Below are 15656 nucleotides of genomic sequence, written 5' to 3'. Positions count from 1 at the left end.
GCTGTTCCAAATCACCATACACAAAAGATAATTTGCAGCTTGGAGATGTCCAGATTTATCTGCTATATTTTCCATAGGAACTGCTTTTTGCTGCACAGAAATATTTGCTTTCTTTTGCAATGCTGTTCAAAATTTAGGCGGGGGAAATTAGCACTAATCATTACAAAACATGTAAACACGTTTTCTAAAGCAGGTTCTTCTCTTCAAATCAGTGCTGATGTTCAAGGGGCTGGGGGGGGAAGGATTTTGTTGGGGTTGAGTTTTTTTAAATTTTGCATAAATTAAAGGTCATAAAACCTGGCTGCTCTCTGCTTCACACCTGACATTTGTGTGCAAGGAACAGCAAACTCTACCATGCGCTTCTGAGTCATTTTGTATAAGTGGCAGAGACGTGGACACAATGTGGTGGGCAGCAGAGAACTGGGCAGAATACATTCATCCTACACCTCTTGGTTATCACAGCACACCTTTTCCTAAAGCAAGCTAGCATTACACACAATCTTTCACCTGATATTATGACAAATGTGTGTAGAGAAAGATTAAATTTCATCTATGTATACCTGCACTATCGATCCATTTGATAGCTGCCTACTCCCTATTCTGCCACAATTCTGCCTGTTCCAGGATTTGCTGCTACATCTATAGCTACAAATGGATGCAATTCAGAACATTTTCATGTTTTTTTTTTTTTTTTTCAAACTCAGAAATGCCTGTGCAAACAGAGGGGTTGGGCAGGACCTGAGGAACTTCAGCCTTCCCACAGTCCTGCTCACATCAGAATTGCAGTTTCTTCTGGCTTCTCAACCCCATGGATTAGAGACAGCCAGCTAGCTCATTGGATCGTAGCTACAGATTACCTGAGCAGGAGATAAACCATGCAACCATGCAGCAGCTGGAATATACATGCTTGCCTGTGTCTACAAACCCACCAGTAGCTTTACAGATAGAGGAAGCCTTACCTCAGCCCATGCTCCTGCATCTGACATCCGTGGCTACTCAACACCTCTTTACCATCATTTCAGGCTAGAGATATTGCTCCTCTATCAACCATAACTGAACACATTGAATAGGGAGAGACTCTCCCCTTCAAAATTAATCAACATAAGACATTACAATTCAGAAGACCTGAGCTGCAGGAAAAACATTGCTTCAAAATGTAATCTTTCTGCATTCAGCAGAGAGGTATCATCTTCACAGACATGGCTTACCACATAGTGCGTGCCTGTTTTATATCAATAATATACCACTTGGTAGCAAACATGTCTGAGAAATCGAAATCTCTCCTAGAGACAATTATTTGTTTTGGTTTGGAGCAAAAGATAGTTCTGATTCTGACTGTGTCCCATATTTGAAAGAAGTTTCCTTTGCTTTTTTAAGAAGTCGATTAGAAAAAGTAATACACTTTTAAAAGCTTTGGGTTATATTTGCTACTAGTAAGAGAAGATTCTCAGCATGATGTGTAGCACCTGCATTGTGTTCTGCAACAGGTCAGTCACTCTGCATTTTACTCACCCTCCCAGTTACACTGGGCTGCTGGGGATGCCTAGAAAACTTTGGGCATGTCCCCGCTGTGGCCATTAACCACACAGATGGAAGCATGTAGTCCAGATAAGTCCTTCAGCTCCTCCAGATGGTGATTCACTCCATGCTGATAAAGGTGGTTGCAATACAGAATTTTATTGTATCCCAGGCTTGTGGCAGAGGGAGCCTTTGGGTTATCTAAAATTAAATGGATGAATCCCATCTGTAGAGACAGACTGATACATGCCAGGAAGCTTCTCTCCAGCTTCCATGAGACAAGCTCCATTAGAAGCAATATATACAGAGGCTGCCATGCAAATAAATTACAGTGAGACAGCACTGAGATGGTAGCTGTAGGCTGAGGGAATGGGTGTATTATTTTTCTCGCATCATCAACTTTCTGTCTCCCTGGTCATGGCAAGAAGCCAGGGATGATACCCTGAACTCCTGCTATTTGAAGTGGGGGCGTGTTATTTTTTTAAAATCTCATTCCAAATGTGCCTGATGAACCTTTCTGAAAATGTTGTTCTTAAGATAGAACCCATTCTTCCTAATGCAGCCATCAGCACTAAGGAAACAGTATCTACTGGCCTCTTTAATGCATTACTTTGCAGCATTTATGTTACCTCTTGTACTTAAAAGCTGAACTAGACTCTCCTGTGTTGATCCCAAAGGACACTGGAACAGTAATTTGAAAATGTTCAAATACCTAACTACCACATATGTATATGACAGAAGGCTGTCCAACAGAGCAAGGCAGCAAGCATGGGAGAGCTGAGGAACAGAAAAAATGAAAAATGATTACAAAAATGTTTGATTTTCGCACTCTTCAACTCAGCTGCTATGCATCTGTATGGGATTCAGGTGATGGGATTCCCATCACCCAGACTGGTAGCACTCAGCTGTTCAAAGCATGCTTGCTTAAGAATCAAGGGATGCATGGACCTTACACTCAAGTCTCCCGAAGGCTGACACTCAGCTGAAGGGGATTGAAAGAAAAAATCCAGCTAGACAGGTGCTACCAGCAGGGTGGTACTCTGTGGACCAACTGTCACAGATTTTGTGGTGGATTTCTTTCTCATCATCAGACAGAAGACAAAGTCCTACACTTACTTGATCTGCAATGATTTTGTGTGACTGTTTTTCTCTGTAACATGTTCTGCCTGTTTTAAAAGAAGAACAGGCAAAACTACTTAATCTAAACTACCCTTATAGAAGTAACACTTTAAGACAAGATGGCTCTCACTAAACTGTAGACTTATAGGATGATTAAGAAGGATAAAAGCCTTATTAAACAGCTGTGAAAGTTTGGCCTGTGCTCGCATGGATTTCAGGTTGCCCAACAATTTAACAAAAATTTTTAGTTACCACATGTATTGTTCCCCCGAAACACGCTTGGGCTCCTCTGAGTAGCTCTCTAGGTCATGGAGCATGCTCCACAGGCGTGAAACAAAATGGAGGACCATCAAGACATCCTACTGGTAATAAATTGTATTGATAAGAGTAATACTTGCAGCAGTCTGGTCCAGGCTTCCCCAGGGGGACACAGGGGGCAATGCAAGACAGTCCTGTGATGCTGGGGACAGAGGACACTGTGTTCATAATAAGGGCTGAGCAATACATGGGATGTCCAAGTACAGAAAGTCTGCAAACACACAGACAAAACTCTCTCCATAAACTGCACAGACATTTTGTTTGTCCAGTATCGTGTCAATAAAATTAATCCGGTAGGCCTCAAGAGTCCAGACATATAACAGACGAGTATTAGCAAGTGAATGTGGCTTAGCATGAAATGAGCTTTGGGAGATCCCAAAGGGTAACCTATAATGCCATGCAGGGGAGAGGAATGACCCTGCTATGATAAACCACAAACACCCTGTAATTACCCAGCCACACCACAGTGCAGTCATCACCCTGTAGTTAAGTGGTCAGCAGTTATCATGTCATTGAAAGGAAGCTGCAGAATGTTTGTGGAATTTAAAATGCTGCTAAATATTGGTTTAGAGTTCAGATGAGTAAGAAGTGGAGGAGGAAACAGAAAAGTAAGTAAAAAGAAGAATTCTTCCACTTATCATTTTCATAGCACAATCAACAAGCACGAAACTACTGTCGAAGAAGTTAATTGAAGTTAAACAGAGAAGCTGAATTTCAGATCTTCAGAATCTTCAGATCTTCAGAAGTTCTGAAGATCCCAGAAGAGCCTGAAGTGGTACATTTATCCCTCTGCTCACAGGGACGCTTCACCTTGGTGTGAGGAGCAAGCATCCAAACCCCAACTGTCAGAATTGTAACTTTTACATGTCAGGGTGATGACCAGCACTCCTCTGGCTGCAGCCTGGTGACTTCAGAGTGTATGGGACCATCCCTCAGGAAAATAAGAAGCCTCTCATCCAATAAACCTACACTGCTCAGTTTCCAGGATGGCTTAGTCAGCGCATTGGAGACAGTTTGTGTGCCACTGTGGGAACATGTGATCAATTTTTCCAGCCCAGAGAGCCAGATACAGACAATGTAAGTAGAAACAGTTTATGCTTTTCTGGCTGGAAAGGCTCTATCAAAGAAATTTCCTTAGAAAGAATTATTGATGAAAAGACCAAGCTATCCAATCTACAGGAAATGTGTTACAATAGGGCAGGAATCATGCTGCTGAGGTGATTATACAGACCACACCCAGTGACAGTATGGTGGATGCTCAAGGGGGTCTCATCTCACAAATACCTGTGCTCATTATCTGTTGTTAGAAGGAAGCTGTAACGCCCATGCAAAGGGAATAGTCTGCCACACAGCAAATCCATCATCACACTAAACTTTTGATAGCTATAATTACGGAGCCCTGGGAGACACTGGGACAGCCTTGGCTGCAGTGACTGTAAGATGGTGGAGTTCAGGATCATGCAAGGAAGAAGCAAAGCAATAAGTAAGGATTGCAACTCTAGACTTCAAGAGAGCTAACTTTGACCTCTTAAAAGACCTGGTTGGAGGAATCCCATGGATTAGGACTCTAGAAGCTAGTGAGGACCAAAAGAGGTGTTTAACATTCAATAACCACTTTCTCCAAGCTCAAGATCAATGCATCCTTATGAGTGAAAAATCAAGTAGAGGAGGCAGGAAACCTGCATGGATGAGCAAGGAGCTTCTGGAAAAAGGAAGAAAGAAGTTTACAGTGTGTGGAAACGGGCCATTTGGGAGAAATATAGGAATGTTGCCAGAGTATGTAGGGACGCAAGGAGGAAGGCTAAGGACCTCTGGGAATTAAATCTGGCAAATGATGTCAAAGACAACAAGAAGGGTTTCTTTTAAGTACATCAGTAGCAAAAGGAAGCCCTGGGAAAATGTGGATCTACTGCTGAATGAGGTGGGTGCCCTGATGATGGAGGATACAGAGACAATGGAGTCCCTGAATGTCTTCTTTGCTTCCATCCTAGAGTTACAACTGCTAAGGCCAGCCGTCGGGAATCCCAGTCCCTAGAGGTAAGAGAAGAAGTGTGGAGAAAATAAGATTTTTCTTTTCTTTAGTTGAGGAGGATCGGTTTAGAGATCAGTTAGGCAAACTGGACACCCACAAATCCATGGGCCTCGATGGGATACATCCAGAAGAGCTGAGGGAGCTGGCAGATGTTATTGCTAAGCCACTCACCATCATCTTTGAAAGGTCATGGAGAACAGGAGAGGTGCCTGAGGACTGATGGAAAGTCAGTGTCACTCCAGTCTTCAAAAAGAGCAAGAATGAGGACCCAGGAAACTACAGGGCAGTCAGCCTTACCTCCACCCCTGGAAAGGTAAAGGAACAGCTTCTTCTGGAGGTCATCTCTAAGCGTGTGGAGGAAAAAATCAGGAGTAGTCAGCATGGATTCACCAAGGGGAAATAACTCTTGACCAATCTGATAGCCTTCTATAATGGTGTGACTGGCTGGATAGATGAGGGGAGAGCAGTGGATGTTGTCTACCTTGACTTCAGCAAGGCTTTTGATGTTTTCTCCCATAACACCCTCACAGGGAAGAGCAGGAATTGCAGGTCATGTGAGAGGCCAGTGAGGAGGATTGAGAGTTAGCTGAATGACAGAGCTGAGAGGGTTATGATGAGAGGCTCAGAGTCTACCTGGAGGCCTGTATTTCCCCAGTGTTCCCCAGGGGTCAATACTGGGTCCAGTCTTGTTCAGCATATTCACAAATGACCTCAAAGAAGGGACCCAGTGGACCTTCAGCAAGTTTACTGATGCTACACAACTGGGAGGGGTGACTGACACACCAGAGGCTGTCTTCAGGAAGATCTGGACAGGCTGGAGAGTTGGGTAGAAGGGAGCCTCATGAAGTTTGAAAAGGGCAAGTGTAGAGTCCTGCACCAGGGGAGGAATGGCCTCCGGCACCAGTACAGGTGAGGGGCTGACCTACTGGAGAGCAGCTCAGTTCCCAGGAGAAAGATCTGGGAGTCCTGGTGGGCAACAAGTTAATCATGAGCCAGTGATGTGCCCCCTGTGGCTAAGAAGGCCAAAGGTCTCCCAGGGTGCATGAAGAAGAGTGTGGCCAGCAGGTTGAGGCAGGTTCTCCTGCCCCTCTACTATTCCCTTGTGAGGCCACATCTGGAGTTCTGGGTCTAATTCTGGGCTCCTTAGTTCAAGAGAGACAAAGAATAACAGGAGAGAGTCCAGTGGAGGCTACAAATATTTAGAGGAGACTGGAGAATCTCTGTGATAAGGAAAGGCTGAGACCCCTGGGGCTGTTTAGCCTGGAGAAGACTCAAGAGGGGATCTGATCAATGCTGATCAAGAGCTAAAGGGTAGGTGTCAAGAGGATAGGGACAGACTCTTGCCAGTGGTGCCCAGTGACGGGACAAGGGGCAATGGGCACAAACTGTAACCCAGGAGGTTCCATTTTAACAGGAGGAAAAACTTGGTTCCTGTGAGGGTATCAGAACCTGGAGCAGGCTGCCCAGAGAGGCTGTGGAGTCTCCTTCTCTGGAGAGGTTCCAAATGCACTCACATATGATCCTGGGCAACCTGCTCTGGATGAACCTGCCTATAGCAGGAGGGGTGGACTAGATGATCTCTGAGAGGTCCTTTCCAACCCCTACCATTCTGCTGTTCTGTCATATCAAGCTGGGAATTCAGGATATCAGCATCCACTGTAAGTAGAATTGACCAGATAGTCTACACTGCAAGACTTATTTCTCAGCTCAAGCTCTTCTATTCCATGTTTCCAGATGACTACACAGAGTACCATGCAGTAAGAGTAGCTGTCTTTCTCACCTTTGAAAAAGAGTTTTGATGCCCCAATAACAGACTCTTAGGGGAGCCCAAAGTTGATGAGAAAGATGGCTCTCTCAGTGGACAGCAGAAAATGCTGCTCTGTACTTTCAAAGCGTACCCGTAGGAAGACTCCAACTGTTAATTAAAAGTCAGCTTTTAAAGAAATCAAGAATGAAATATGGGGTGAAAATGGAGAACATGCTAGATCACATTGCATATGAATGTCAGCTCTCTTCCAGGATGCTTACAGGCAGGCTACACACTTCAACTTTATTAGGTCACAAAGTAGAAAATGAAAACTTTTCACTAAACAAGAAGATGAATGGTACGTCATTTGTCCTCCAGATCAGGGACAATTATTTTTGAAGGTAAATAAATAGCAAAGTTAAGATGAAATTTCAGATTCCACAGACAAGAGACAAGCATTAACATAAAACTTCATCCCAAATTTCTAAATTGTTCCATAAATCGCAAGTGGAAAGAATCCAAATGTATAGACACAGGCAAGGGACAACTGTTCCGCTCATGATGTTTAACTTGTAGTATCTCACCCCACCAGGAGTGAAATAGCTTCCAGTGTTTTACAAAACATTTACAAATAGCCAGCCCAAAGCCTGGTGATGTAAACTTCCAGCAGGGTTTTACAAGGATCTGAAAAGTTTCCTGTAGAAGAGATCAGATAGAGTTACATCATGACATGATGCAGAACAGGCACCTGTGAAATACAGATGCCAGCACCACTTAAAAAAAGTTGGAAAAAAAATTAAATTAAGTTGAATTAATAAAGTTCAATTAAAAATGAGTTGTACTCATCATCCTCAGTGCCTCTGGAGTATGAGACATCTCATCCTGATGGCAGCATTGGAGTTCAATTAGCCAAATGCTCGTCTTTGGGTGCTGAACCCTCTGCAGTGACTATGAAGGGAGCCGGTAGCATGAATTTGGACTCAAACCTCTAACACAGATGTCTAAAAGCCCACTGAAAAAATAATGAGGCTGCACTATTTTTGTATAGATGTGGGCAGGGAGAAGAGGTGTCAGGAGGCGACCTCATGACATGGACTCAGCCCGCCAGTATGGCTGGTTACTCCTTGCCTGCACATTCCATTCTCCATGGTGGGGGTCAGGGAAGATTCCTACTTTAGGTCACATTTTGGAGTTAGGATCTCCTAGACCTCTGTTTTCATCAGAGATACATCATAACTGCAAGATCTAGCTCCTGAAACTATCAGACAATATGACTTTACCATCATATGTACAATGTAGTACATATATTAATTACATCTACAACTATAATCATATGGAGACATAGAACTATGAAGACTATGATGTGAAAAATATTTTTGTAAGATGATTTAATGACTCATCACCGTCTCATCACCGTCAGTCCAATTATCCTCATGGTAATCAGTCCACTGAGCTGGAAGAAAGGGATGGAGATCAGAATGATACCCCCATAATCCAGGAAATAGCAGTGAAGGACCTGCTAAGCCAACCGGACACCCATAAGTCTATGGGGCCAGATGAGATCCACCCAAGAGTGCTGAGGGAGCTGGCGGAGGAACATCCCAAGCCTCTCTCCATCATTTATCAGCAGTCCTGGTTAATGGGGGAGGTCCCGGATGACTGGAGACTTGCCAGCATGACACCCATCTACACAAAGGGCAAGAAGGAGGATCTGGGGAACTCCAGGCCTGTCAGCCTGACCTTGATGACAGGGAAGATTACAGAACACTTCATCTTGGAGGTGATTGTGTGGAAAGTGCGGGACAACAAGGAGATCAGGTCCAGCTAACATGGGTTCATGAAGGGCAAGTCCTCTTTAACCAACCTGATCTCCTTCTGTGATCGGTGGCCCATCTAGTGGATAAGCGAAAAATGGTGTTGTCTACCTGGACTTCAGTAAGGCACCTCACACCATTTCCCACAGTATTCTGCTGGAGAAGTTGGTGGCTCACGGCCTAGACAGGTGGACTCTTGGCTGGGTTAAAAACTGGCTGGATGGCCAAGCCCAGAGAGTTGTGGTGAATGGAGTGAAACCGAGTTGGTGACCGGTCATGAGCGGTGTCTCTCGGGGCTCGGTTTTGGGACCAGTCTTGTTTAATGCCTTTGTCAATGGCCTCGACGAGGGGATTGAATGCATCCTCAGTAAATTTGCAGATGACATGAAATTAAGTGGGAGTGTCAATCTGCTTGAGGGCATGAAGGCTCTGCAGAGGGATCTGGACAGGCTGGAGCAATGGGCTGAGTTCAGCTGGATGAAGTTTAACAAGGCCAGGTGCTGGGTCTTGCACACTACAGGCATATTGAGGAGTGGCTGGAAAGTGCCTGGCAGAAAAGGACCGGGGGGTGTTTGGGGACAGCCGACTGAACACGAGCCAGCAGTGTGCCCAGGTGGCCAAGAATGCCACCAGCATCCTGGTCTGGATCAGAAACGGTGTGACCAGCAGGAGCAGGGAGGCGATTGTACCCTTGGACTCAGCACTCGTGAGACCACACCTTGAGCACTGTGTCCAGTTTTGGGCACCACAGGATAAGAAGGACATGGAGGTGCTGGAGTGGGTCCAGAGAAGGGCAATGAGGCTGGTGAGAGGGCTGGAAAACATGCCTTATGGAGCCTGGCTGAGGGAACTGGGGTTGCCTTATTGCTCTCTACAACTACCTAAATGGAGGCTGTAGTGAGGTTGGTGTTGGTCTCTTCCCCCAGATCACACTGATAGGACAAGAGGAAATGGCCTCAAGTTGCACCAGGGGAGGTTTTGATTAGATATTAGGAAGAAATTCTTCACTGAGAGAGTTGTTAGACACTGGAATGGGCTGCCCAGGGAGGTGGTGAAGTCACCATCGCTAGAGGGGTTAAAAAACCGAGTAGATGTAGCACTTGAGGTTATTGTCTAGTGATCGGGGAAATGCTGGGATGGTGGTTGGACCTGATGATCCCAGAGGTCCTTTCCAATCATGGTGATTCTACAATTCTATGATCATCCATGGGAATAATTCTCTTTATTTTCATCTACCAGGGCATGCCTCTGTTTTATATAGTCATTGCAGACAATCACTGTACCCTCTGTCCACTGTCATGAATTCTCCTTCAGTCTACATTGAAACTGCTTCAAATGTTTCTTTTGTGTCCTTCATTATATTGTACAGCCTCTTTTAGGCTTTCCTCTTACAGATTAGTTAAAGCCTAGACAACATGATCTTCTAACCTTGACCCATAACCCAGTTCCTTATGTGTGGATGGAAGAGTATGCACAGGAGACCAATGGAGATGAGTGACATTTCATATGGATAGAAGGGATCTAACCAGGCTTAAGACAGCACATCTTCAGTCAGGACATCTTTGCCTTCTCAGATATATGTACCTTTCAACCATTTTAATATCAGTAAAAGTGCAGTTTTTGCTGTAATGTCTCTTCTTCTGTCCTTCTGGTAGATTTTCTGCGTTGATGAGTGTGGGAAAACTGACTGTCGTACTGTCCTAAAACTGACCTAAGATAAACAGGACAAAGCTTTTAAGTTTCCTGTAAGACTCTGCCACACTTGCTGGATGTGGGATTACATGTGCCAACGTCTCAAAGGCTTTCATCAGCACTGCTGCTGCTTAGCAGGTTATTGTCCGTCTGCTGACTGATGGTAGCCAGCGATCTACACATACCCAGCCACTGCTGCACCAAATAAACATGCTGCCTTCAGTCTCCTTAGGATAGGAGCCTTGCTTTCTAGTTGCTCCCATCTTGCTTTCTTGCTCCCATCAGTGTAGCATAGACTTAAGCCTTTATGCAGCCTTAGCATAAAGGCAAGCTTAGATAGCTGACACAGTCAGGTACCACGGCTCTGGTCAGAAGCGGCACCTTGCTAGGTCAGAGCAATGTCATCTGTTTGCACCATGCATCCATTTTCTCAGGGGAGTAGCTGGTTTAGCATGCGTTGCTTTTTTTTTCTCCAGTATCTCAACACATCTCTCATCACATCTGCATTACAATGCAAACAAACTAAAATGTAAACACCTTATAAGCAGATAGGAACCAACCACTGAGATACTTGCTTGAATTCTGCTGTTGCAAATTCCTACCAAAAGAAAATGCTATTCATCCAGAAAAGGGCTGAGCTGGGACAGACTGGGAGGTCTCCAAGCTAGCCCAATAATGCAATTACTAGTGAGTTCCTCTGTACCAATCTGTTAGAAAATAACAACATATGAGCACTAAATAGAAAAAAAAAAAAAAAACAAAAAACCTCCATCTTTAATATTTCCTTTTAATTTTCAAGTAGTAAGGTATATAACCATAATGTCTGGCAGTAGGCACTTGATCATATGGCTGTAACAGCAACACAGAGAAACATCACATGCCATAAAAATCTATATAGCTACATCTGATTTACATCTTCATCATCACAGTGGTCTAGCAGGTACTTTGGACAATCAGAGAAAACCAAACCTTCAGAGCTACCTGTCAGAAAGACAAAGCCTGAACTCTTAGAGAACATGGGGAGTTTTATCTGAAAAAAAATCTGTCTAAGGTTTGAAATGGGTGAGATAGGAAGCTGATCCCAGAAGGAGAAGACACAACATCTGGCTCAGTGCTGGGATGCTGCACTATTTCTGTGTCTGGCCCAAATTCAGCCAAGCAGCGGCCAAATCTTTTCAGAGCAGCATCTTAAATTCAATTCATTCTGCAGAGACTCTTGCTTATCCCTAGGATATACCTACTAGAAGTCATATTGTAACATTGATGTTAACAAATCAGAAGACTCTGATCTAGGCCTGAAATCCTAAAATGCCCCAAATGCATTTAAAGCAATACCAGCGTAGGTGTCATTATTTACTATTTAAGTATCTGTCAAGTGCTGGCAAACTTCTCAAAACATGAATCAGGACAGAACTATTTTATTTCCTGTGGAAACGTCTGAACCTCATTTAATCTGTTTCAGCTTTTGACCTGTCAGAACCCATATGGGACAAAGCGCTAAGTGAATTATAGAGCAACAGCAACTTCTACTGTGCCCTAATTATTGATTAAAGTAGAAAGTAAGCTTTTGCACAGTCCAGACTCAAGTGAAAAGCCTTTTCTATTCAGAAGAACAGTGCGTCCAGTGCATGCTTTTCTGCAGTGTTGCTGCGATGTATATTCCCCAGCTGTGACCTGAAAGTGAAACAGCTATAAACAAATATGAATCATCATCTTAGCCGATTTTTATCCAAGTTCATACAGGTAACTGGGATTGTTGAGCTGTTTTTAACTTACTATCCTGTGGTTAAAGCCGAATTGAGGTAAGGAAATGTGCATGTGTTGGTTTTAAAGTTGGCATTGTTCCTCTAAAGCACAAATAAACTTTAAACAGATCTCATTCCCATAAAAAGCTGGATCCTGCAGGCTGGGGAAAAAAACCTACCATGTTTATTCTTGCCATTAATGTTCTGAAAAGGTATTTTCCTGACATAAAACTCATTTTCACACCTGGTCTGGTTTTGCAGCATGGTAGCAATAATGTTTAATCCTGTTGGATGCCACCTCAGGAAACATGCTACAAATCAGTTTCATCAGGTGAGCATCCCACTGCTGTCTGCAGCTGAGGTCCCTGACACCACAGGCTTAAAAGTGGAAAGGAAACCCTTCTGCATAAGGTTAAAGATCAAACCCAAACATTTTGTTTTGTCACTTTGAAAAGAACTTATTTCAATGTTTTAGTCTGAAAGAATAAATCAATGGAGGTTTCAACTTTAGAAGCCAATTTGGAACAAAAAGCAACGTAAAAACATCCAGCTGTCCTAAGGGCCTCACCTGGCCCATTTGCATCTTGTCTGCATACTCTGTAGAAGGGAGTTTAATGCAAACACTTGCCAGCTATTACCATGTGTTAATAAGCTTTCTACTACTGCCAGTTCAGGATGAGAACTGCAGGGTTTCTTCCAGAGTGATGGGAGAGTGGGTACTGACAATCAAGAAATCATCATGGAGAGGCATTTCTCCTCTGGTTCCCACTTATTAAAGACTCTTTTGTGGCCCTTTTAGACTAGAACTTAGGAAGAAGTTCCTCAGTATGAGGGACACTGGAATTGATTTCACAGAGAGGTTGTGGACGCCCTCTCCCTGGAGGTGTTCAAAGCCAGGTTGGATGCCTTGAGCAACCTGGTCTAGTTGAGAGGCATCCCTGCCCATGGCAGGGAGGTTGAATTAGACGATCTCTATGGTGCCTTTCAACCTAACCCATTCTATGATTCTTTTTAAAAAGCCTATTTTGAAAAGCACCATTTGTGGTAGTCAAAACGGCCGGTATGAAGGCAGGATGGGTCACACAGAGGGTCACTGTGGATGATTTTCTGCACTGTAACTGCACCTCCTTTCAGATCAGTCCTTACCCAAACTAGGATCTCACTGATACTGGGACACTGTCGGCATATGGACCTGGAAAAATTTTCTGCATTGAACAAAATGAGCCAATTAAGTTTATAAGCAAGACATCTCTGTAGACCTAGAACCTGTAGGAACTGGGAAGTAACAACTGTGAAGCAGTAAGTGCAAGGGTTCTAGGGGATTTACATCCACAAAACACAAGGTTAAAGGATCTGTCAGTGTAGTTACACAAAACCCCCTATGTAGGGCTGTCCAGCACCCTAGGAGAGACAGGAACATCTCTGTGTCCAGGAGAGATATAGTCAGAGATGTCCAGTCAGCAGATGTAGCCAGTATCCTGCACAGCACTGAAGCCTGAGAAGCCCTGAGAGAGTGGAAGCCGCCAAAATGACCTCTGGAGCTCCAGGTCTGCACATGTGCCCTGACCTCTGGTCACGCTCCAGGATTTGACTTTGAGCCAGCCTCCAACCATCTCATCTGTATGGCAACTGATGCTTGGTTTAGCTTCTGGAAACAGAAACACAACCACAGCTCAGGAAATTTCATTACAGCCCTCATTGTGATTTCCTCAGTTGGTACAGAGAAACTCACACGCACCCTTGCAAGACCCATGGGCAAATGTACCTCTGCACTGCACAGCATAGCCCACCTTGAGTCAGTAATGCTAGCAGATACAGCTCATCACACGGACTGTTCTCACACAGCACACCACATCACCTTGTGCCTTATTTACATTTTGCGTGAAAAGAGCAAGCAACATTAGGTTCAATCAGAAATGAAAGCAGAACCCATTTTAACAAATAAGGAGATAACAAGAGCCCTGATTCTCCTCTTGGACACGATCACAGCTCCTCTTATGGCCAAGCAGAGCTGGAAGTGCACAAGACAGGAAGAGGGCTCTTAGAGAACAGAAGAACCTGCTTTAAGGACACGACACAGAGCTACAATAACCAAGGAGAGCGAGAAGTAGAAAGAGACATACTGGAGAAGCTGACCATTGCGAAATGCTGACACCGGTCTCCTGTGAATTCGATCGGACACCTACCGGAAGAAAGAAAACCAGAAAGAGAGAAACAAGATAGCAAAATGACACCCAAACAGACCGAACTGAGGCCCCTTCTGATCCCTTCCATGACTCCTATCCGTCTGCTTTCAGCCTTCACCCTTACCTGCATCCCTAAGCCCTAGCCCAAAGCTGACACCAAGAGCCATCCCTGACTAGACCACTCTACATCCACCGCTGTGCCCAGGAGGTTTTAAGTAGTGTGGTGCATTTTTTGTCTTCAAACATACTTTGCTTAGGATCTGGCATGTACAATCGCAAAGGCAGTTTCTCCAAACATCTCTGTCCGAAGAATCCATTTGGACATCTGGAGGGGAAAAGGGGAGAAATCACAGAACATGTCTGGCACCGTTCTTGAGGCTAAGGTCAGAAACAAAAAGTGCATTGTGATGAATGGAAAAAAATAAAGGTTTTATGCGTATATTTACTCTTTGCTTTGCTTTAACCAGGCACCTGCAATATCAGCATTCCAGCTCTCTTCTGGCCCTGGGTCTTCAAGCAACCAGAAAAACCCCTCCTTTCCTCCCCTCCTGCCTCCTTTTTTCTCACCTACTAGAAGCACCAGCTGGCAGGAAGATTGAGATGGGCTAGATGCTACTTTCAGAGACTCTCCTTGGAGCAGCTATCTAGACAAGACTGGCAAGAGGCACCACAGAGCAGTGAGCAGCTGCTCAGGCAGCAGCAAGCGTTGTGTACAGCAAGCGTCTTCCCATTATCACCCCAGAAGTACCCACAGGATGTTCCAAGGAAAAGGGTGACTTTGTGGTTAGAAAGCATGTGCGGAGTCTCTGTGTTAACAGAGAGAAAAGGACAGAGAAGAAAGCTGAACCGAACAGGTCTCACATGCTGCACAGCTGCGAGGCTCACTCAGGCTGTCCTGACCAACGTTACGTGTTGGGCTGGGATGTACCAGCTCGTGGGACACCACTTAAGCACTAGCATGATGCTGCAGTGTCAGGGATGGCACCCTGCTGATGAGGGCTAGCAGGCATGCACATCATCTCATGGGTAAGCTCCTCGGAGCCGCTCCCAGGCTGAGCCGGGTTTGGGGAGCACAGGGACGTGGGTAGGGGTGCAGCAGGAGATGCTGAACCACACACATTGTGACCCACCACAGCTGCGGGTAAGCCTGGGGAGCAACGGGAGCTCAGCTGTGGGTGGTCAACCACTTCTCCCCCAGGCAGTTAATCTCTCTGTCACTTCACGTATTTTCTTCTGGCCTCCTTGAATAGTCCCTCAAACTTATCCCTAGCTTTCTTGAAGTCCTAGATCTTAACTGCCTGTCCCACATCTCCCTTACTACACAACTGACCTCTCCGTCCTCTGAGCTTAAGAGGGTTTTATCATTTTAGCTCACATCTTCACATCTGTTTTCCAGCTTCCCAGGGTAAAATGAGTTGAAGGCTCTGAGCCTCGTACACATCAGAGCTTCCTTGCTTTCAGTTCCCACCCACAAGATTGCACTCT

At 44.7% G+C, this 15656-nt stretch overlaps 1 protein-coding gene across 1 annotated transcript in view; it reads right to left on the bottom strand.

The window, feature by feature from the left end:
- Positions 1 to 15656, bottom strand: part of NRG2 (neuregulin 2) — a gene marked incomplete at its 5' end in the record, with an annotated part of 67725 nt that overhangs the window by 13618 nt on the left and 38451 nt on the right. Inside the window, one exon of the mRNA XM_008937016.1 lies at positions 14109 to 14167. Within this exon, the coding sequence (XP_008935264.1) occupies positions 14109 to 14167 (59 nt within the window). The remainder of the gene's footprint in view (positions 1 to 14108; positions 14168 to 15656) is intronic.

Source organism: Merops nubicus, unplaced genomic scaffold (assembly GCF_000691845.1).
Source record: "Merops nubicus isolate BGI_N331 unplaced genomic scaffold, ASM69184v1 scaffold12793, whole genome shotgun sequence".
NCBI lineage: Eukaryota > Metazoa > Chordata > Aves > Coraciiformes > Meropidae > Merops > Merops nubicus.
Note: the sequence above shows the minus strand (reverse complement) of the source record. Positions and strands in the feature narration are given on the sequence as shown.